We start from the raw sequence: 23371 nt of genomic DNA, 5'->3' as shown, positions 1-23371 counted from the left end.
CCAAAAGGCGTGCTCTTCGCTCTAAACAAATGACTAGTTTACCATTGGCCAGTCCGGTTGTCAATTCCAGCCCCTTCACGTCACATGCTCAATCCAACATGGCGGCCACCGTACCGTGTGGAGCTCAAACAAATACTTCAGAAAACACCATGTCTTTGAAGAAAACTTTGTCTACGGCTGCCCCTCTTACTCTGAAAATTATTGCTGAATGTCCGGTGACTAAAGCCAGAGCTTGTGATTTAATCTTGCCACATAGCACCGTGAGCACCCCGGTTTTCATGCCCGTAGGCACTCAGGGGACTCTGAAGGGGATCACTGTGGACCAGCTGGAGGGTCTGGGATGCCACGTTTGTCTTGGAAACACTTACCACCTGGGCATGAGACCGGTAGGTATCAGACTGATGGACTGGACTCCTGCATTCTTTTGGTGCTCTGGTTTGACAAGAAACTTCAACCTGGATGGACCACATGACAAGATTCAGTTTTCAGCATCATCTTATTAAAACAAAAGTATCCACATTAACCGTTTCATGCATAGTGGTCACTCCAGTGGACAGTTATTCTACGGCTGTTCTGTTGTTTATTCATGGGTTTTGTTGTTTTAGTTCCATAGCAGGACTCTTATGCATCACCCAAAACACTGCAATTCATACAGTTACTGTAACTTTGCTGTTCTTGATAAACCTGATCTGCAGTAACATGTTTTAGTGGAAATCAATTGCTAATTGGTAATAGACTGTAATTAACAAACAATTTTTTTTTTTTTTTTGCATATCCTCCTGAGACCCAGCAATGCATTTTGTCCTCTGTAGGGGACAAAAGTTTGACAGTTTTACTTTAAAAATACTGTCCATTACAAAGGACATTCCATTAAAAAAAATCAATCAGTAAATAAAAGTAGTTTTAAAAATGTATCTGAAAAAACTGTTGCATTATGCCGTTTCCAGTCAAGACAATTTTTTAATGTAAAAAAGCTAAAACTGTCCATTTCCTGGGACTCAGGAGGATTTTAGCTACATGAAATGAGTAATAACTAATATTAGAGTGTGATAAAATGTGAGAAAACAGAAGCAATTTAGCAATTAGTGGCATTAAAAATGCTTTTATTTCATAGTTTTCACACAGTATATCACTTTCTGATGATGATTTTTATATAAATGTTTCTTTGCTTCAAAACTTAAATGCATGGTGTCCAGCTGAGTGGACATTTGTAACTCCATGAAAAATAGTTCAAAAAAAAAAAAAAAAAAAAAAAAATCAATTGTATTGTGTTTTTCATGCCTAAAGAGGAACAAAAACACTCAAGAAAAAAAATATTGATTAAGGTTCTCATAATTCGTGCATGAAAGGGTTAAAATATTACTTCATCATAATCAGAATCAAACAATACAAAACAAATGAGGATTATTCAGCTGGATCTCATCAGAGAAACAATTCCATGAAGGGCAAGAGAATACAAGATTAACACTCCAAAACATCACACACCTTTATATGCTCCATTTATTTGTATTTTTGTTTAACCCTTTCATGCATAGTGGTCACTACAGTGGACAGTTATTCTACAGCTGTTCTCTTATATAGTCATGGATTTTGTTGTTTTAGTTCCATATCAGCTGACACAGTGGACACTCATGCACCATCCCATACACTGTAATTTATACCCTTACTGTAACTTTGCTGTTTTTGATAAACCTGATCTGCACTTACATGTTTGAGTGTAAATCAATTGCTTGTTTTTAATGCACGAACTATGTGCCAGTATTGTTTTTTTTTCTGTTTATTGTCTTTTACTCCTATTCTGTTTCATTATTATATACATTATATACAGCACTTTAGGACAGTAGTGTCTGTTTTTAAGTGTGCTATATAAATAAACCTTGACCTTGTTATTGTTATCAGACTGTAATTAATAGTTTGTTTGTTTTTTTTTTGTTTGTTTTTTTTGCATATTATCTCCATGAAGTGAGTAATGACTAGTATTAGAGTATGTTAAAATGTGAGAAAACATCAGATTAGCAGCATTAAAATCTTTTTTATTTCATAGATTTTACACAGTGTATCAGTAAATGTATGTTTCTTTGCTTCAAAAATGAAATGCATGGTGTCCAGCCAAGTGGACATTTTTGCAACTCCATGAAAAATAAGTTCATAAAAAAACTTTCAATCGCATTTTTATTTATTTATTTATTTTTTTTTTTTTCATACCTAAAAAGGAATAAAAACAATTGGGGGAAAATCTAGATTAAGGGTCTCATAATTCATGCATGAAAGGGTTAATGTATAACAATCATCTTTAATGTTCAATATCATTCTAAGCCAGGGCTGTCAAACTCATTTTAGTGTAGATGCCATATACAGACCAATTTGATCTCAAGTGGGTCGGACCAGTAAAATAATAGTTATAATAACCTATTAATAATGGGAACTCCAAATGTTTCTGTTTGTTTCACTGCAAAAAAGTAAAATTATGTTATGAACCCTTTTAGAGTATGGATTCCAAACTATTTTTTCACAAATAAAAATGAAAAACCTGAAATTTGATAAGTAAAACAACTGCAATTTTAACAATGTTAGGCCTCAACTTGTTATTTATACATGTGCATTACAGATTGCAGTGGATCTACAAAGCCACAAAACATTTAGTAACAGACATAATATTAATAATGTTGGAGTTTGGAACTAAAATGAGTTCGACACCCTTGATTGTAATAACTTTTGGACTTTGCACTGATCCCGCAGGCCTGATTGGAACCTTTGGCAGCTCAGTTTTGGCCTGTGGGCCGTATGTTTGACACTCCTATTTCAAGCTTTGGCTTCTTGGACATGTCTATCTTTTCTTCCTTATAGATCTTACACTGCAAAACCTAACTCTGATATTTGATGCATATAAACATTTTTGTTAACATGCGTCTAATGCGAGTTTACCATCGGCAGGGGCCTGATTTGATAGAGAAAGCCAACGGTTTGCATGGGTTCATGAACTGGAAAAGAAATCTTTTAACTGTAAGTATAACATTCCTAAATAAGATATAGTGGTCCAAATGCTGTGTTCTGAAGTCGTGTTTATTTGCTTACAGGACAGTGGAGGTTTTCAGATGGTGTCTTTAGTCGAACTCTCAGAGGTCACAGAAGAAGGAGTCAAGTTCAAGTCCCCCTATGACGGCAAAGAGATCCTCCTGACTCCTGAAAAGTCCATCAGCATACAGAATAGTCTCGGTCTGAAACAGTAATATCATTTATATAGATTTAAATGAGCAAAGTCATAGTCCTAACATATAGTTTTCCCATTCGCTAACACAACACTGTCTCACATTTCCAGGTTCTGATATCATGATGCAGCTGGATGATGTGGTCAGCAGTACAGTGACGGGACCACGGGTGGAGGAGGCCATGCACAGATCTATTCGCTGGCTAGACCGCTGTATAGCTGCAAATAAACATCCGGAAAAACAGAACCTGTTTGCCATCATCCAGGGGGGGCTGAATGCAAAGCTGCGCAAGACTTGTCTAGATGGTAAAAAAAAAAAAAAAAAAAAATCTTAATCTCAGTCAATCTTAATCAGACACTTTTTGATAAATATCCTGCAGAATGTTACATGTTTCTCCACTTCATACAGGGTGGGGAAGCAAAATTTACAATATTTTGAGGCAGGGATTGAAAGACAGTGTATGACCAATTAGTTTATTGAAAGTCATGAGAATTTATTTGCCACAAGAAAATGTACATAATAGAAAATGTTTTTATTCTATGTGTCCTCCTTCTTTCTCAATAACTGCCTTCACACGCTTCCTGAAACTTGCGCAAGTGTTCCTCAAATATTCGGGTGACAACTTCTCCCATTCTTCTTTAATAGTATCTTCCAGACTTTCTCGTAATAGTTTTGCTCATAGTCATTCTCTTCTTTCCATTATAAACAGTCTTTATGGACACTGGAAACTATTTTTGAAATCTCCTTTGGTGTGACGAGTGCATTCAGCAAATCACACACTCTTTGACGTTTGCTTTCCTGATTACTCATATGGGCAAAAGTTTCTGAAAAGGTATGGATAATAGTGTTAGGTATGATTATGACATCAATATATGTTTGGTTTCAAAACAATTGACAATTTCTCTGCTGAGAAAAAACAACTAAATGTTCATTGTAAATTTTGCTTCCCCACCCTGTATATTCATGAATGTAAACAAGCATTTACATAGTAGGAGGTGGGTATAAGAAAATCATCTCAAAGCCAGTATGGGTGGTAATGATCTTGTCGGTGTTTATGGTGGTCCCTTTAAGAGTCTGATATGAAATCTGAATTTTAGGCCTAAAAATGTTCTACATGTTCCTGAAGCAAGACAAAGCTCTCATAAAGACCTTTGTGTTTGAAGCAGGGGTGTCAAACTCATTTTAGTTCAGGGGCCATATTCAGCTAAATTTGATCTGCAGTGGGCCGGACCAGAAAAATAATAACATAATAACCTATAAATATTGACAACTCCAATTTTTGTCTTTTTTTTGTGTAAAAAAAACCATTAAATTATGAAAATGCTTACTTTTCTAAACTATCCAAAAAGAAAAACTTGAAAAAACTGCAATTTAAATTTTAAAAAATGTAAGAAAATTTAGTGCAATTTTAACAATATTATTCCTCAACTTCTCATTTTTCCATGTGCATTATGGATCAGATCTACAAAGACACTAAACACTGAGGAACAGGCAGAAAAATTGTTAAAATTGTGCTTAATTTTCTTTAGACATTTCAGGTTGTTCATATTTTTTCAGGTTATTCACATTTTATTGTTACAGGATAGTTTGTAAATGTAAATATTTTCATAATTTTATTTTATTTTTTGCACTGGAACAAAGAAAAAAAAATTTAGGTGTTGATTCTAGATTTTTTTTGGCTTAATTCAAGATTTTTTTTTACTTAATTGAAGATTTTTTTGGCTTAATTCAAGATTTTTTTTGCTAAATTTGAGAATTTTTTTTGGCTTGATTGAAGATTTTTTTTACTAAATTGAAGATTTTCTTTGGCTTTATTCAAGATTTTTTTTTTACTTAATTGAAGATTTTTTTTGGTGTAATTAAAGATTTTTTTTGTTTTTACTTAATTCAAGATTTTTTTGGCTTAATTCAAGTTTTTTTTTTTTTTTTACTTAATTGAAGATTTTTTTTTCGCTTAATTGAAGATTTTTTTTTTTACTCAATTGAACTTTTTTTTTTTGGCTGAATTCAAGATTTTTTTCCTTAATTCAAGCAAATTTTTTTTTGTTTAATTCAATTCAAGACTGTGGAATTTTTGCACTTGGCAAAAAACATCCCAGGGGCCGAACTGGCCCCTTTGGCGGGCTGCATTTGGCCCCCGGGCCGTATGTTTGACACCCCTGATTTAAGGAAACCAGTTCCTTCAGTTTAATCTCCTTCTGTAAGTCCACATACAGAAACATTTAACCCATGAAGACCCAAACATCCACTGGTGATGAAAGTTGTCTACTGATATAAAATGTTTAATACCAATTGATCCATTAATCCTATCAATACATGTAAATATTTGGTGTAAAATACAGTCATCTTTTCAGTTTCCGTGGAAACACCATCATCTTCTTCAACATTGATTCACCAGTAAAACCCGTGGAGTTGAATCAGTGACAGTGGATGGAGACACTTGTTTTTTTGTTTTATGCTCAGATAATGATATATTTTGCTGAAAAAGTCACTTTATCTTCAGTTTTCCCTGTTTTTGATATAATAACCCTGAACTTTAATCTGTGCTTCAGTTAACATCTACATATCAGTAAATTAAATATAGGAAAATACCTGATTTTTGCTGGAAAAACACTAAAAGAAGATAATATTACAATAAATGGTGATAAATCACTTAAGAAATGTTAAATATGGAGACAGATCCTTTTAGGAACTGCCACAAAAGTAGCTCTGGGTCTTAATGAGTTAAAGTCAGGGATAGTTGTAAACCACCCATTCCCTACCAGTTCGACTGATGTTGAGCTCTAAAACCTCAGCATCAGAACCAGAAATGGGGTTTATTGCCGAATAGGTTTTCACTTACGAGGAATGTGCTGTGGTCTACTGGTGCAGCTCAAACAATAAGAGTAGGTTTCATAATAAACATAGTATCGCCTTCTTTCAGAAATGACTAAACGGGATGTTCCTGGTTTCGCCGTCGGAGGTCTGAGTGGAGGAGAGGAGAAGGACGACTTCTGGAGGATGGTCACGCTGAGCACCGACCACCTGCCGCGGGAGAAACCTCGTTATCTTATGGGTGTGGGGTACGTCTGGGAAATGTCTTCTATATTCAGTTATTTATTTTTTTAATTTAACCCATAAAGACCCAAACATCTACTGTCATCCAAAACCATCTACTGATCTAAACTGTTTAATACTTGTTGATCCATTAATCCTATCAATACGTGTAAATAATTGGCGTAAAATACAGTTATTCATCTTTTCACGGTCATCAGATATGACCCATTTGACTTTTGGCAGTCTGTATTTAAATTTATTTCTGATGTAACAGGGTCTCATATTGAACCTGAGGCAACAATTGCAGTATTTGGCATTACATCACATTCTTCTCATTTTAACCAAAAATCTAAAAAATTTAATTGCCTTCACCACTCTTCTACCTCGTGGACTAATACTACTGAAATGGAAAGATAAACAACCTCCAACATTTAAATCTTGGTTTCTGGATCTTTTACATCATTAAATTAGATATTCTATAAGAGGATGTGCCAATAAGTTTTTCAGTACCTGGTAACCTGTTCTGAGTCACATAAAAGAGGTAGATCCCTCACTTATTCCAGAGTAGTCTTATTAATATGAGTCTGTGACTAATATCTGTGTTCCTTATTTATTTATGTATGTATGTATGTATTTATTTATGTATTTATTTATTTATTATTGTCAGTTATTATCTTTTTTATGGGAATGTTTATGGGTTTGAGTATTAAAAAAATGACTGTATTATGCTTTTCTGGATGACTCAATATGTAGTAAAAACACTTTGAACCAAAAGATATGACCCATTTGAACGTTCAGAGGCTGCGTAGTTACTGTGGAAACACCGTCATCTTCTACAACATTGATTCACCGACAAAACCCATGGAGTTGGATCAATGACAGTGGATAGACACACTTGGTTTATGTTCCGTTATTGATATAGTTTGCCGAAAAAGTCACCTTATCTTTAGTTTTCTCTGTTTCTGACATAATAACCTTTGAATTTACGCTGAGATTTTACCAACATCTACATGATCAGTGAATTAAATATAGAAAAATACTTTATTTTTACTGAAGAAATGCAAAATAAACAGGATAATGTTATAATAAACAGTGATAAATCACTTAAGAAAGGGTAAATGTAGAGGAAAATTCATTTGCAAACTGCCAAAAAAGTAGCACTGGGTCTTTATGGGTTAAGGATCCTCATTAGTCGCGACCAAAGTAGAGACTATTCTTCCTGGGGTCCATTCCCAAAATAAAAGTATTACAATTTATACATTTACAAAACACATAAACAAACAAAAAAAAACTGTCATGATGATTTTTCTGCAGGTATGCTGTGGATTTGGTGGTGTGTGTCGCTCTGGGATGTGACATGTTCGACTGTGTGTTTCCCACTCGTACTGCCGTAAGTTCCCCATACCCCACCCACTGAAAAACACACTTTAATCACAGCATGTAGTGGGTATAACTCCATCTTTAAAGTTGTTTACACTAATCTGTCTCTTCACGCAGAGGTTTGGTTCTGCCTTAGTGCCGTGGGGATCCCTCCAGGTCAAACAGAAGCAGTACGCCAAAGACTTCCAGCCCATAGACCCCGACTGTCAGTGCCCCACATGCAAAAGGTAAAAAAACCACCAATAACACACGTCATAGTGCATCACTACCTTTTAATCTAAAAATGGATGTTTTGGCCGTGAAAGACGTGTGACTTTTGGAAGTAGTTTATGGTTAAGATATGTTTATTTTATAGGCAATTTTGTTCCCATTTTTTCTTCTTTGTTCACCTAGATATGCACCACCCGCACAAAAAATCATAAATAACGGCATATATATATATATATATATATATATGTACACACACAGGGTGGGGAAGCAAAATTTACAATGAACATTTAGTTGTTTTTTCTCAGCAGGCACTACGTCAATTGTTTTGAAACCAAACATATATTGATGTCATAATCATACCTAACACTATTATCCATATCTTTTCGGAAACTTTTGCCCATATGAGTAATCAGGAAAGCAAACGTCAAAGAGTGTGTGATTTGCTGAATGCACTCGTCCCACCAAAGGAGATTTCAAAAATAGTTGGAGTGTCCATAAAGACTGTTTATAATGGAAAGAAGAGAATGACTATGAGCAAAACTATTACCAGAAAGTCTGGAAGTGGAGGAAGCAACAAAAAACGTACCAAAGCTTTTATTAAAGCTCTCAAATCCAAAATCCTAAAGGATCCAACCAAATCCAGGAGAAAAATGGCAACTGAACTTGAGGTAGACAACAAGACCGTTAGAAATGCAGTGAAATATGATTTGAAGTTAAAATCTTACACAAGAACACCAAAACACTTGTTGACAACAGCAACAAATCCAACTTTAGCAATTTTTGGGAATCATGTTTATGGCCGCCTTCTAGCCCAGATCTAAACCCTCTGGATTCTGCTATTTGGGGCATTTTAGAACATGCTACCAATAGAACATCACACAGCAATGTCAACTTTCTTAAAGATACTATTAAAGAAGAATGGGAGAAGTTGTCACCCAAATATTTTAGGAACACTTGCGCAAGTTTCAGGAAGCGTGTGAAGGCAGTTATTGAGAAAGAAGGAGGACACATAGAATAAAAACATTTGTACATCTATTATGTACATTTTCTTGTGGCAAATAAATTCTCATGACTTTCAATAAACTAATTGGTCATACACTGTCTTTCAATCCCTGCCTCAAAATATTATAAATTTTGCTTCCCCACCCTGTATATATATATATATATATATATATATATATATATATGTGTTTTTTTTTTTTTTTAAGGATGTAACGATATGAAAATTTCATATCACGGTTATTGTGACCAAAATTATCACGGTTATCATTATTATCGCAGTATTTATACTTATACACACACTGAAATAATGTAACCAAGTTGCATTTTGAAAAAAATTATAATAATAAAATAATCGGCACAATGTACTTTTTGTTGGCAGAAACGTTCAAATATTAACGTGTAAACATCAAATATACAAATGTGCATTAAAGATGGAACCTTATGAACACTGTTTGACCATTTTCTAGGTCAAGTTTGGGTTGTTTTAGTTTCTTTTTCATGGATGGATGGATGGATGGATGGATGGATGGATGGATAGATGGATAGATAGATAGATAGATAGATGTAAACAAACTTAATAAAAATGTTGAATGTAAGCAACAAATGAACAAAATACGGAACAAACTGGACAAAAATGCACAAACATAAGCAGCAAAATCAATGAAAATGAACAAAAAATGAGATAAAAGGAATAAAAACTGACCAAAATTGGCAAGAAAATGAATAAAAATAAATGTAAATAAGTAGCACAATGATCCAGGAAATGTGCAGTACTGTGACTTTTCAAAGTGCAGTAATCAAACACGGTTATCATGATAGTTAGAATTTAAACGGTAATAATAACCGTCGGGAATTTTACCGCGGTTTATCGTTATACCGGTAACACTGGTCTACAATTTTTTAGAAATGATTTGCTTCAGACATTAAATGTGCTAAATGTTACGTATTTTAATAAGATTAATTGGAAAATAAATGACAAAAGTGCCGGTTTGCTGATGTTTTCAAGGTATATGATTAAGTGTGATTACACATATATATTGGTTTATGTACATTTATATAATAGTTTTATAAATCTTCCACTTAATAGAACCTGTAAAGTGAATGTATTCTAATGTGCAGACAGTGTTTTGAAGTAGATCTTGTAGCTCTGAGACAAATATTCCTTTTGAGTCAAACCCATTCTCTCGTTAATTCTTGAGTTTCACATTTTGACCCAAGGCTGTATCTTGGAAAGTTCAGCCAACCAGCATTTTTGACTTGATTTTTCTTTATCAGTGACTCTCATGTGGTAAAATTTCATTACTTTTATTCTGGAAGCATTTTCCTTGTAGACCAGTGTAATTGTTACATCCCTAAACAATAATAACAACAATAATAATAATAATAATAATAATAATAATAATAATAATAATAATAATAATAATAATAATAATAATAATAATAATACATTTTATTTGTATAGCGCTTTTCATAGAACTCAAAGACACTTTACATACAGCAGATAAAAACAGAAACCAAACACATTAAAAACAGATTAAAGCAGGTGCAAAAGGCAGGTATATGAATATAAAACAATTAAACATTAAAATTAAACATTAAAAGCAATCTTAGATAAAGGTGTTGAGGTCGGAGCAGTGTCTGATAAAAGGTGGGAGGGACTTCCAGAGGGACTGCCCCCCCGGTAATGTAGACAGTGTTATTAGACAAAGATGCGGTGGGGTTTTCACAAGCACATTTTGTTGTTTCCTGTCAGTTGCTGGTGCCCGATGTTCAACTATCACATCTATGTTGTACAGATGAAATGCTGCAAAGGTGTGAACGTCCCTCCTGCTGTCTGTTTCTGTTGTGTTTCAGACATAGTCGGGCGTATTTGCACGCTCTGTTTAAGAGCGACACTGCAGCCATGCATCACGTCACCATTCACAACATCGCCTACCAGGTCAGTATTAAACACAGGGTTCGAACGGGTGCTGGAAAACCTTGAAAATGCTCTAATTTCAGTGTTGTGTTTTCAAGGTCTGAAAAGTGCTGGAATTTCCGTTGAAGTGTTTGCAGTTATAACCAAAGGTACTTACATGGGGAAAAATATAACTTTATGTCAAAAATAAAATTAACAGCTGTTCTCAGGTAGAATCTGGGTACATTTTTATTTTAGCCTTTGTCTCGGGGCGAGTGTGTCTGAGGAACGCCAAGTAGCTTCCTGTTTTTTGGATAATACGATGTGTTCTTTAACCCTCCAGTATCCGGGTGCACTTTTTAGGCACACTTTGCACTTTGTGTTAAAAAACTTCATATTTTTCACAATTTAAATAAGGTTAGAATTCAAAATTGTTGATTTTTGCATGATCTTTACAATTCTGGCCACAAACTAAAATGTGCACATTGTAAACAAAAGAAAATTACAAGACTAGCATCTGTCTCCCAAGTGTGCCTAAAACACACTATTTCTTCCATTATAACCACTGTTTTTGATCCAAAGCCATTAAGGCATAAATCCTGCTTTTACTGATATCTGGGCTTCATTTGAGAGGTGAGGGTCTAAATTAATTTATTAATGTTGTTAATGTTGCTGTTAATCATTGACATATCCCAGGCTGCAAAAATCAAATAATATGGAATCCAATTTTTATATAGTATATTGTAAAAAAATATTTTTTGTGTGTTTTTTGCATCCAAAAAAATGGCATTTAAAGGGTTAAAAAATGTGACAGTTATTGAGTATTTGGTATTTTTTATTACGGTTCAAGTTGATGAAATATAAAAAAAAGGGTAAAAGAATTAAAAACAAACTGTATGAAAATTTTTTTGACATTATTCCACAAGTGTGCCAAAAAGGCACACTTGGTGCTTAGTAAGGGCCTTGGTGGACGGGATAACCCAAGGGTAACCGAGGGTTAACCCAAAAAGACCCAGTACTCTGTTTATGTCAGTTCCCAAATGAATTTTTCTCTCTATTTAACCTTTCTCAAGTGATTTATCACCATTTCTTATTATATTATCCTCTATATTTTGCATTTTTCACTGTAAATCATGTATTATCCTGTATTTTATTTCCTATAATCAATTTAGAGGTTCATGAAAAGTCAGTTAATTCAAATTTATTATATCAGAAACAGAAAAAAAATGACGAAAAAGTGACTTTTTCAGTCAAATCTATCATTAATTGAATATAAAACAAGTGTGTCCATCCACTGTCATTGATCCAACTCCATCAATTTTACTGGTGAATCAATGTTGTAGAAGATGACGGTGTTTCCATGGTAACTACGGAGCCTTTGGACTTTCAAATGGGTCATATCTGATGCCCATGAAAAGATGACAAACTGTATTTTACACTAATTATTTACATGTATTGATAGGATTAGTGGATCAACAGGTATTATACGTTTTACATCAGTAGATGGTTTTGGTCTTTTATGGTTAATGTCTGAATGTTTTGCTATCATGAAACATAGTAGATGTTTATAGCATAATTCAGTGTACATCATTGTGATAAAAAGTGAAATAATCATGAGTATATGTATTCCTGTAGATATGTATTTTGTAAGGTGTGTGCTGGAAAAATTTGAAAATGACCCTTAAAAGTGCTTGAAAACTCCTTGAATTTGACCTTGAAAAATGTGTATGAACCCTCGGGGTGTTAGAAAATATCAGTTCTGCAATATATCGCGATATTTCATCTCACAATACTGTATCGACATTAAAAAGTACTGTATCAATATTTTTAGGTATTCATTCAAACGCAGATATGGCGGAGGTTCATTTTTGTTTTTTGTTTTTCTTTATTGTTTATATCTTATTGATTATTATTTAACACTCTTTTATTAAATAATGTTAGTTCATTTGTTGGGATTGCACAAAAATAATGTTCTGATGTTAGTTCTGAACTAATAGAAAATAAACATTTGAACAGGATCTTAATCTGGAATGTCTGTAAAACAAATTTCAGTTTGAACACAGGAACATTTTGTGATATAACATTAGATCCTGTTGGGATCAAATAAAAATGTGTTTAGTATTTGTGCATATTTCTGGTGTAATTCAATTCTTTCAGGAAAAAAAGAAACAAACAAAAAAAAATTGCCTTTTTAAAAGTATATATTATGATATATTGTATCGTGATCCCAGTATTGTGATTTGTATCGTATCGCCAGATTCTTGCCGATACACAGCCCTATTGAACCCTGTAACCTGAAAAGTACAATTCCAAAATCATGACATTATTTCATTATTTCAATTCAGGGTACTTGTGCAAGTCTTCAAAGTCTCAGAAAGGATGGATTTTTGAAACGCTGTTTTCCAGACCGTGAAAAGTCTGGAATTTTGCATGAAAGTCTTAAAAAGTATGGTCATAGTTGAATTGCAGAACATGCTCAAAGGCACATGATCTTGTAAGATAAGAAATACTTGAGGAAAGCAGATAAAAAACTGGATCTGATTTCACTAACCGGTTAGTACTGGAATGATTCTAGTCAAACTGGTTTGTGTGATATCCATGCACTTCTGTGATTACCTCCGCCAAGGAGGTTATGTTTTTGCCAGGGTTTGTTTGTTTGTCTGTCTGTTTGTCTGTCCGTTAGTGTGCAACATAACTCAAAAAGTTATGGACAGATTTGGATGAAATTTTCAGGGTTTGTTGGAAATGGGATAAGGAAGAAATGATTAAATTTTGGTGGTGATCGGGGGTGGGGGGGCCCACGGGGGGGGGGGCACTGATCAGCCTTGGCGGAGGTCTGCGCTCTCCGAGTGCTTCTAGTTTTCATATGTTTTGAAAACGTTTCTGTCAGTAAAACATAATTTACTTTAAATTCAGCATTCGTTCATTCCTACATTTATTAACATGAACTTTTCTACTACACACAACAGGTACAATCTGAACCAAAAAAAGTAGACACACAAGTCTAAAAGTACGTAAAGTCAAAGTCTGGGGAAAAAAATAGTAGTTTTAAAAAAGTCTGAAATTTTTATTTGGATAAAGAACAAGCACCTTGTAACTTTATGTTTCATGTTTTGGCTTTTCTTGAGCAATTTTATATGAAAATTTGATGTAATCTCCCCAAATCCTGAAGCTCTATTCCATGGCTGTCAAACTCAATTCAGTTCAGGGCAAGGTTCTAATAGTTTGGGATTTTTCATTATAGTTTAGTTTTATTTAGTTTTGACTTTTTTTCTCTAATTCAGTTATTTTAATTCGTTTTTAGAGCAGGTTTGCTAGTTTTTATTAGTTTTCGTTATTTTCTAAATGCTTAGTTTTAGATTTTTTTTATATCTTTCTATTCTTCTCCGTCATATTCAAATAAATCCCAGACAGGACTCTGCCGCTTTCTCCCAACTTCAGTTTCCATGTTTCCAGGTAGAGTGGGGACCAGAGGACGACTCTAAACCACAAGTGACAAGAAGTGATGAACCGTTAAATATCATACGGTGCCAGCAGCTAAAATTGCTCGAGGGAAATAAATCGATTTTACATCAATCCGACATTGACAAAGACAAAAACGAAGGGAATTTTATCCATAATTTTTATATGTTTTAGTTAGTTTTGTAAACACACAATACAGTTTCAGTTAGTTATGTTTTTTTCTTTTAACTATAGTTTTTATTTATTTCAGTTAACAAAAATGTTTTTACAATTCTAGTTTTCGTCATTTTGTTAGTTTTCGTTAATGATAATAACCTTGGTTCAGGGGCCACATACAACCTAATATGATATAAAGTGGGCCAGTAAAATAATAGAAATAATAGGATAAGAACTTATGAATAATGTCAATTCCGATGTTTTCTCTATGTTTTTGAGTGAAAAAAGTCAAATTCCAAAATGAAAATGTTTACATTTACAAGTTGTACTTGAACATAACATGAACAAGTTGAAAGTTCTAGAAAAAAATAGGTGCAGTTTTAGCAATATTACGCTTTATTTTTTATTTACACATGTGCATTATAACGTACAGATCACAGTGGATCTACAAATACACAAAATATTTAGTAACAGGCAGAATATTGTTAAAATTCCACATATTTTTCTCAAGACATTTCTGGTTGTTCATATTTGTGCAGGTTATTTAATTTTTTTTTTTATAAGGCTAGTCTGTGAATGTAAATATTTTTGTGTAATTTTACTTTTCTTACACTAAAACAAAGAGAAAAAAATTACAGGTTTCATTATTTATAAGTTATGATAGTATTTGACTGGTTGACCTAAAAATGATTTTAATATCCTTGATTGCTAATATCTGCAGTGTAATATTTGCATTCACAAATTCATCCCACGGGCCAGATTTGCATGTTTGAGACCCCTGCTCTATTCCTTTTTTTTAATTAATATTTTGTACTAATGAGGTAAGAAACTCTGAGAATAAATTGGTGCACGTTTTTATATAAATGTTCATGAAATCAAAAATAAGTGAATCTTTTTAATTTTGTTCAGGTTATTTACATTTTTTTAATAAGGCTCGTCTGTGAATGTAAATATTTTTGTGTAATTTTACTTTTCTTACACTAAAACTAAGAGAAAAAAAAATTACAGATTTCCTTATTTATAAGTTATTATGATAGTATTTGACTGGTTGACCTAAAAATGATTTTAATATCCTTAACTGCTAATATCTGCAGTGTAATATTTGCATTTCACAAATTCATCCCACGGACCAGATTTGCATGTTTGAGACCCCTGCTCTATTCCTTTTTTTAATTAATATTTTGTACTAATGAGTTAAGAATCTCTGAGAATAAATTGGTGCACGTTTTTATATAAATAATTGTTCATGAAATCAAATATAAGTGAATCTTTTTAATTTTGTTCAGGTTATTTACTTTTTTTTTTTTTTTTTTATAAGGCTAGTCTTTAAATGTAAATATTTTTGTGTAATTTTACTTTTCTTACACTAAAACAAAGAGAAAAAAAAATTACAGATTTCCTTATTTATAAGTTTTTATGATAGTATTTGACTGGTTGACCTAAAAATGATTTTAATATCCTTAACTGCTAATATCTACAGTGTAGTATTTGTATTCCACAAAGTCATCCCACAGACCAGATTTGCATGTTTGAGACCCCTGCTCTATTCCTTTTTTTTGATTAATATTTTGTACTAATGAGGTAAGAAACTCTGAGAATAAATTGGTGCACATTTTTATATAAATAATTGTTCATGAAATCAAAAATAATTGAATCTTTTTAATTTTGCTGGTACAAGCTGTAGCTTAACCCTTTCATGTATAGTGGTCACTACAGTGGACAGCTATTCTACAGCTGTTCTCTTGTATATTCATGGATTTTGTTGTTCTTTTCGTTTTCTTGTTTTTTTTTTTTTTTTAACACATATCTTTATTAAAGTTTTAGGACACTACATATCTTTTCTGACATGAATTGGTAACATTATGTAGATCTCTCCTGATCATAAACCCCCAGAATCACAAGCCCTCCCCATAGTTTTCACACAGTTTATCAGTAAATACACGTTTCTGTGCGTCAAAAATTAAACGTGTGGTGTCCAGCTGAGTGGACATTTTTGCAACTTCATGAAAAATATGTTCATAAGATTTTTTTTTTTTTTTTTTTCATTATTTTTATTTTATTTCTTTATTTTTATTTATTTTTCAGAAGAAAATTTTCAGTCGCGTTGTTTTTTTCATGCCTAAAGAGGAATAAAAACACTCAGGAAAAAATTGTGATTAAGGTTCTCATAATTTGTGCATGAAGGGGTTAAACATGTCCGGACTCTGCCTTTTTAACCCTTTCATGCACAGTGGTCACTCCAGTGGACAGTTCTTCTCCAGCTGTTCTCTTGTATATTCATGGGTTTTGTTGTTTTAGTTCCATATCAGCCAACACAATGGACACTTATGCACCATCCCATACACTGACATTCATACCATTACTGTAACTGTGCTGTTCTTGATAAACCTGATCTGTAGTAACATGTTTGAGTGTAAAACAATTGCTAGTTGTTATTAGACTGTAATTAACAGTTTTCTTAAACAAAAAGTTGGGTTTTTTTTTTGCATACTATCTCCATGAAGTGAGTAATAACTAGTATTAGAGTATGATCAAATGTGAGAAAACATCAGATTAGCAGCATTAAAAAAAAAATTCCGAAATTTTTACAATTTATCACTTTCTGATATTGCATTTTAAATAAATTTTTCTTGGCTTGTAGACGCCAATAACGTAATAACGACTGATAACGTAATAACAGCCGATAATGTAAGAAATTTGCCATTTTTAAACTGTAATAGGCCAGTAACGTAATAAATACATATGTGGGGTAGTAACAACCCTCCCTTCATTCCATTTATGTTGTCCATCACTCTCCATATCCATCACTGTCTATAGGCACCATATTTATATATCTAAAACCGCACCTGTCCAAATCTGTATATATTCAAATCCGTATTTATATGTTTTTTATATTTATAACCATTTGCACTACATTCATGTCAAACCGTATTTGCACTCTCCTTTTAAACACTTTTTTACTAAAATTTATATGACTGTTTTGCTTTACATGTATGTTTATGTGTATATTTTGCTGCTGACTACACTGTGAATTTCCCCATTGTAGGATCAATAAAGGAATATCTTATCTTATTTTATCTTATCTTAAAATTCTGAACCAATAATGTAATAACTTTTGGCCAATAACGTAATAACTTATGACGTTATTGACTTGGTAAAAAAATTAAGCCAATAATGTAATAATATATTAATATCACTGTATTTAAGTTTCATATATTCGATATAACTGTGATAAAATTTCTCTCTCTCTCTCTAACGTCATAAGTTATCATGTAATTGGCCAAACGTTATTACGTCATCGGTTCAGGTCTTTTATTACATTATTGGCCAGTTATTATGTTAGAGGCTTATTACATTTAAAAATGGCAAATTTATTACGTTATCAGTAGGGATGTCCGATATTGGCTTTTTTTGCCAAAAATCAATTTGCCGATATTGTCCAACGCTTAATTTCCAATTCCAATAGCTAGTGATACCACTGCCGATATATGCGGGATATTAAACTAATTTTAGGTAACATCACATATCTCCTGTCATGGAATTAACACATCATGCTTAATTTTATTGTGATGCCCCATTGGATGCATTCTCAAATGCAACAAGGCTTTCAAAATGTAAACACCGTCTGTGCAAAGAATACATACTTCAACTGAAGTTGTGGAAAAAATGCCATATTTATTTATTTTCTCTCCCTCCCTCCATGAGTCTATTACAGTGTGGCAGCTCTACTGTACAGTTTTGAAAACTGCACATTTCTTTCAGCTACAAACAATGTTTCATTTACGCATCGGTAAATGCAGGCGAAATCAAGGCATTATTTTATCGGTTTTAATGATAGGCAAAAAAAACGATAACGATATTCACCGATACTACATTTTTATGCCAATATCGGTGGGCCGATATTATCGGACATCACTAGTTATCAGCCGTTATTACAAATTAAACGCATGGTGTCCAGCTGAGTGCACATTTTTGTAACTCCATTAATAATGGATTTATTCAAATATTTCAATCACATAGTTTTTTTCATGCCTAAAGAGGAATAAAAACACTCAGGAAAAAAAATCTTGACTAAGGTCCTCATAATTCATGCATCTAAGGGTTAAGTTGTGGGGTTTGTTTTTTGTTTTCCTTTTTGTCTTTTTTTTTTTGTCTTTTTTTTTTTTTAGTTTTTGTAAAGGACTGAAAATATGATAAAATCAATAAAAATGTAAATGACAAATAAATAAATAAATAAATAAAAATTATCCAGATTCCAGTGAAATGCAAACTGAAGATGCATCACACAGATATGAAATAAAATCCAACGAATCTAATATCACAACTGGAGTATGAAAAATGAGCTGTTTTCAAAAACCTATTAAATGATGGAGTAATATATGTGCCGTCTTTATGTTTTTAATATATCTGCAATGAATATTCACACTTTGGCCAAAAAAAGGGTTCAAGGAAATTAAGATAATCCTTCTTGATCAAATTATATTAACAATGGGGTTTTCAGCTCTGAGGCTATTTTTAGCAATGTTCTGTACCGCTGGGTTTTACACAGGATCAAATAAGTTCCACATACGATAGAGCGACTTATACAGAATCGAATTTAGAATGGGAAAAAAAAAAAGAAAACTAGGTGAAAAATAAACCATTCTTCCTTTTTTGGAGGCTGTTTTCAAGGTTTTTCTTCGATTTTTCAGTACTGATTTCAAGCCAATGTAGTGAATAATAAACAACTGGTGGCTGGTGAGGCTTAGAATATGCATACTAATAATGGGAATTTAGCTCATGACTGGAAATTATGAACATGTTTGGAGTGGAAGCCTCAGGGTTCTGCTAATTCTCATGAAATGAACTGAATTTCCATGTGATTAATATATTTTATTATTTGTTTTTGTGTAGTTTTTTTCATTGACATTAAGTAGGAGGTGGTATATTTCCTAATGGTGTGTAATATAAGCATGTTTAAATCAGCCTATTAGTGTATTTATTTAATACAAGCCAAATTAACCCCTTCATGCATAGTGGTCACTACAGCAGTTCTTCTCCAGCTGTTCTCTTGTGTATTCGTGGGTTTTGTTGTTTTAGTTCCATATGAGCCAACACAGTGGACACTTATGCACCATCCCATAATACACTGACATTCACACCATTACTGTAACTGCGCTGTTCTTAATAAACCTGATCTGTAGTGACATGTTTGAGGTTAAATCAATTGCTAATAAAAATTGGGAATATGATAAAATGCGAGAAAACGTCAGATGAGCTGCATTAAAAATGTTTTGTTTTCTAGTTTTCACACAGTATATCACTTTCTGATATTGCGTTTTTTGCTTCAAAAATTAAACACATGGTGTCCAGTGGATTGGACATTTTTGGAACTCCACGAAAAATTATGAAGGTAGATTTGTTTCTTTATTGCTTTAACCAAATTTTTATATATATATATTTATATATATATATTTTTTTTTTTTTTTTAAAGAAAATTTCAATCAAAAAAAAAAAATTACTTAAAAAAAAAAACAACCTTTTCAATCAAAGAAAAAAAGTGCTCAAATTAAATTTTTTGGATTGTAAATTTTTTCTTTCTGATATTGCGTTTTTTGCTTCAAAAATTAAACATATGGTGTCCAGTGGATTGGACATTTTTGGAACTCCACGAAAAATTATGAAGGTGGATTTGTTTCTTTACTGCTTTAACCAAATTATATATATATATATATATATATATATATATATATATATATATATATATATATATATATATATATATATATATTTTTTTTTTTTTTTTTTTTTTTTTTTTTTTTTTTTTTTTTTTAATTTTAAAAAAAGAAAATTTCAATCAAAAAAAAAAATTACTTAAAAAAAAAAACCCTTTTCAATCAAAGAAAAAAAGTGCTCAAATTAAATTTTTTGGATTGTAAATTTTTTTTTTTTGCATTCAAACACTTTTTTATTGAATTTTTTTTTTAATTAAAGCAATAAAGAAACAAATCAACCTTCATAAAAGATAGGTTCAATAAAATAATTCATTCGCATTGTTTTTTCATGCCTAAACAGGAATAAAAACACTCAGGAAAATAAATCTAGACTAAGGTTCTCATAATTCATGCATGAAAGGGTTCATTTACAAGAACCTGTCAAAAGATGTTGATTTTTACTAATACACACTGCCTGGACAAAAAAAAAAAAAAACATAATATTTGGAATGCATTCACCGTGGCATTGTTTATGCAATGCAATTCTGATCCAATATTGTAAAATTCATGAATGAATGGATGTTGTAGTGATGGTCGGAGAGTCCAAACCGCTTCAGAAAGTCTTCTCCTGCACATCCTAAAGATTCTCAGTGGGGTTCAGGTCTGGACTCTGATGACCCACCCATGTGTGAAAATGATGTCTCATGCTCCCTGAACCACTCTAACAACTTGAGCCCAATGGATCCTGGGATTTTCATGTTGGAAAATGAAGAAAAAAAACCCGCACAGATGTTCAGACCTGGTTATTCTGTGTAACATGGCTGTCAGACGGAAACCTCTTATGTCCACAACTGTTATTTCTCAGGAAACTAGAAAAATGATGTATATTCTATGTAAATGAATGGAGTTAAGACAGTGGTTCCCAACCTTTTTTTGGCTCATCAGTCCATTTTAACATCACAAACTTATGGCGACCCCAGACATTCAAAACGGAGACTTTTTTTTTTTTGCTAAAATTAATTTATTTTTGATCATGTAATAGTTTGCTATAATATCTTGCAAATAAACATTAATTTTACACGACATTTAGGTTATATAATGTAAATTTTTATTTGTAAATTTTAATTTTTACATTTTTTTTTATCAATTACTAGAAATTCCAGGCGACCCTACGAGGGGTCCTGACCCTAAGGTTAAAAAAAACTGTATTAGCTGCTCCCAATCCTCTTTTTAAGTTGTGAGGTACAGTCTGTTCTTTCTCAAACTGATAAAATCTTGCACCACAAACATCTGAAACCAGCAGGGGTTGGACAAAATAATGGAAACACCTTCACCTCAAGATGATAATGCCCCAATCCATACAGCTAGAATTGTTAAAGAATGGCATAAGGAACATTCTAATGAAGTTGAGCATCTCGTATGGCCGGCACAGTCCCCAGACCTCAACATTATTGAGCATTTATGGTCAGTTTTAGAGATTCAAGTAAGACGTCGATTTCCACCGCCATCGTCTCTAAAAGAGTTGGAGGGTATTCTAACTGAAGAATGGCTTAAAATTCCTTTGGAAACAATTCACAAGTTGTATGAATCAATACCTCGGAGAATTGAGGCTGTAATTGCCGCAAAAGGCGGACTTACACCATATTAAATTATATTTTGTTGATTTTTTAAGGTGTTTCCATTATTTTGTCCAACCTCTGAGTGTTCAAGGGGTTAAACTGAAATGAGGAGGAAAGAGGGTCTTATTTAGAGGCTCACCTGGGTGTTTGTTCTACACTTAATTTTGTTGAAGATTTCAGTTCCCCTTTAACCCTCCGGTATCCTGTCCAGCTAGGCCCTTACTAAGCACCTGTGGAATAATGTCAAAAATTTTTCATACAGTTTGTTTTTAATTCTTTTACCCTTTTTTCTATTTCATCAACTTGAACTGTAAATAAAAATAGCAAATACTCAATAATTGTCACATTTTTTAACCCTTTAAATGCTGTGTTTGTAATGTAAACAAACCATTTTTTTGGATGCAAAAAACACAAAAAAAAAATTTTTTTTTTCAATATACGACATAAAAAGTGGATCACATATTATTTGATTTTTGCAGCCTGGCATATGTCAATGATTTACTCCAACATTGGTTAATTTGCATTATTATTTTTGGCGCTAGGTCAAATGTACAAAAATACTAGCATCTGTCACCAAGTGTGTGTAAAATGCACACCTATAAATCAAACTATTAAATATTATATATTTATTTATTTTTCTGCTCTAATTTGATTTTATTTTTGTAAATTAAGGTCAGCTCTAATCATACAAATCAAATGGAAGAAATAGTGCATTTTAGGCACACTTGGGAGACAGATGCTAGTCTTGTCATTTTCTTTTGTTTACAATGTGCACATTTTAGTTGGTGGCCAGAATTTTAAAGATCATGCAAAAATGAACAACTTTTGAATATTAACCTTATTTAAATTGTGAAAAATAATATGAATTTTTTCAACATGAAGTGCAAAGTGTGTTTAAAAGGCGCACCCAGATACTGGAGGGTTAAATAAATAAATAAAATTTTAAAAAATAAAAAAAGTTTTGATTCAGATTATTCCAAAGATGCACCCCTCTAATAGATAAACTGCCTTTTTATGTTTGTTCTACACTTAATTTTGTTGAAGATTTCAGCTCTCCTTTTATAAAAAAAAACGATAAAGTAAAAGGAGTTTGACACCCCTAGATTAAACTGTGTACCTCTGACCCACTTCCACATTAGAAGTCACTACAAATCGTTCTGAAACCTACTTAATTATATTGACTCGTCGATATGGTAAACATTCGTATGAAAACAAATCACCCATTAGGCTCCGGATGCACTCTGAGGATGATTTCCCACTGAGATCAATAATCACATTATTTGTCTTCTATTCACCCGTCGTCTCTCTTCGCAGCTCACCCTGATGCGATCTGTGCGCCAGAGCATCGTGGACGGACGCTTTCCCGACTTTATACGGACGTTCATGAAGCGGATGTTTCCTTCTCCTGACCAGTACCCCAGCTGGGCCGTCGACGCCCTCACATCCGTCAATGTCACACTGGATTAGAAGTCGGAAAAAGGAGACGTTTCTGCTCTAAATTGGGATCGACGTCAAACAGTGACTGAAGGCCCTTTTTTTTTTTTTACATTTTTTAAATAACTTTTTAATGGATTCTGGAGGAAGGAGGCAGAACTCTGACAATTTTGAAAAGGAATTATCAATTTGTTAGACATGCTTGTGTTGTGTTTTTATTTGTTCAAAAATAATATTTTAGCATTGAGACCCTGTGTATCAAATATGATACAA

The 23371-nt window shown here is 32.8% G+C and overlaps 1 protein-coding gene across 2 annotated transcripts; it reads left to right on the top strand.

Annotated features, from left to right (window-relative positions):
- The first annotated feature begins 68 nt into the window (after positions 1-68).
- Positions 69-23236, top strand: qtrt1 (queuine tRNA-ribosyltransferase 1). 2 transcript variants are annotated; one of them, XM_030140743.1, is made up of 10 exons: positions 69-386; positions 2935-3003; positions 3078-3216; positions 3320-3514; positions 6133-6271; positions 7560-7635; positions 7743-7852; positions 10692-10776; positions 10854-10904; positions 22979-23054. In XM_030140743.1, exons 1-9 carry the CDS (start codon positions 99-101, stop codon positions 10857-10859), a joined length of 1107 nt encoding a protein of 368 aa, XP_029996603.1. In that variant the 5' UTR covers positions 69-98; the 3' UTR covers positions 10860-10904; positions 22979-23054. The 2 variants fall into 2 exon arrangements, with proteins under 2 accessions (XP_029996603.1, XP_029996602.1); XM_030140742.1 differs by lacking the exon at positions 10854-10904 and having other exon boundaries at positions 22979-23236.
- Positions 23237-23371: the final 135 nt, after the last annotated feature.

Source organism: Sphaeramia orbicularis, chromosome 8 (genome assembly GCF_902148855.1).
Source record: "Sphaeramia orbicularis chromosome 8, fSphaOr1.1, whole genome shotgun sequence".
Taxonomy (NCBI): domain Eukaryota; kingdom Metazoa; phylum Chordata; class Actinopteri; order Kurtiformes; family Apogonidae; genus Sphaeramia; species Sphaeramia orbicularis.
This window is presented reverse-complemented; position numbering and strand designations above follow the sequence as displayed.

Excerpts from the sequence above, each read along its gene's own strand:
- qtrt1 (XM_030140742.1), top strand. The coding sequence starts at position 99 with ATGGCGGCCACCGTACCGTGTGGAGCTCAAACAAATACTTCAGAAAAC. Across the intron at positions 3,515-6,132 it reads GCGCAAGACTTGTCTAGATG|AAATGACTAAACGGGATGTT; the intron begins GTAAAAAAAAAA and ends GCCTTCTTTCAG. Across the intron at positions 7,636-7,742 it reads TGTTTCCCACTCGTACTGCC|AGGTTTGGTTCTGCCTTAGT; the intron begins GTAAGTTCCCCA and ends CTCTTCACGCAG.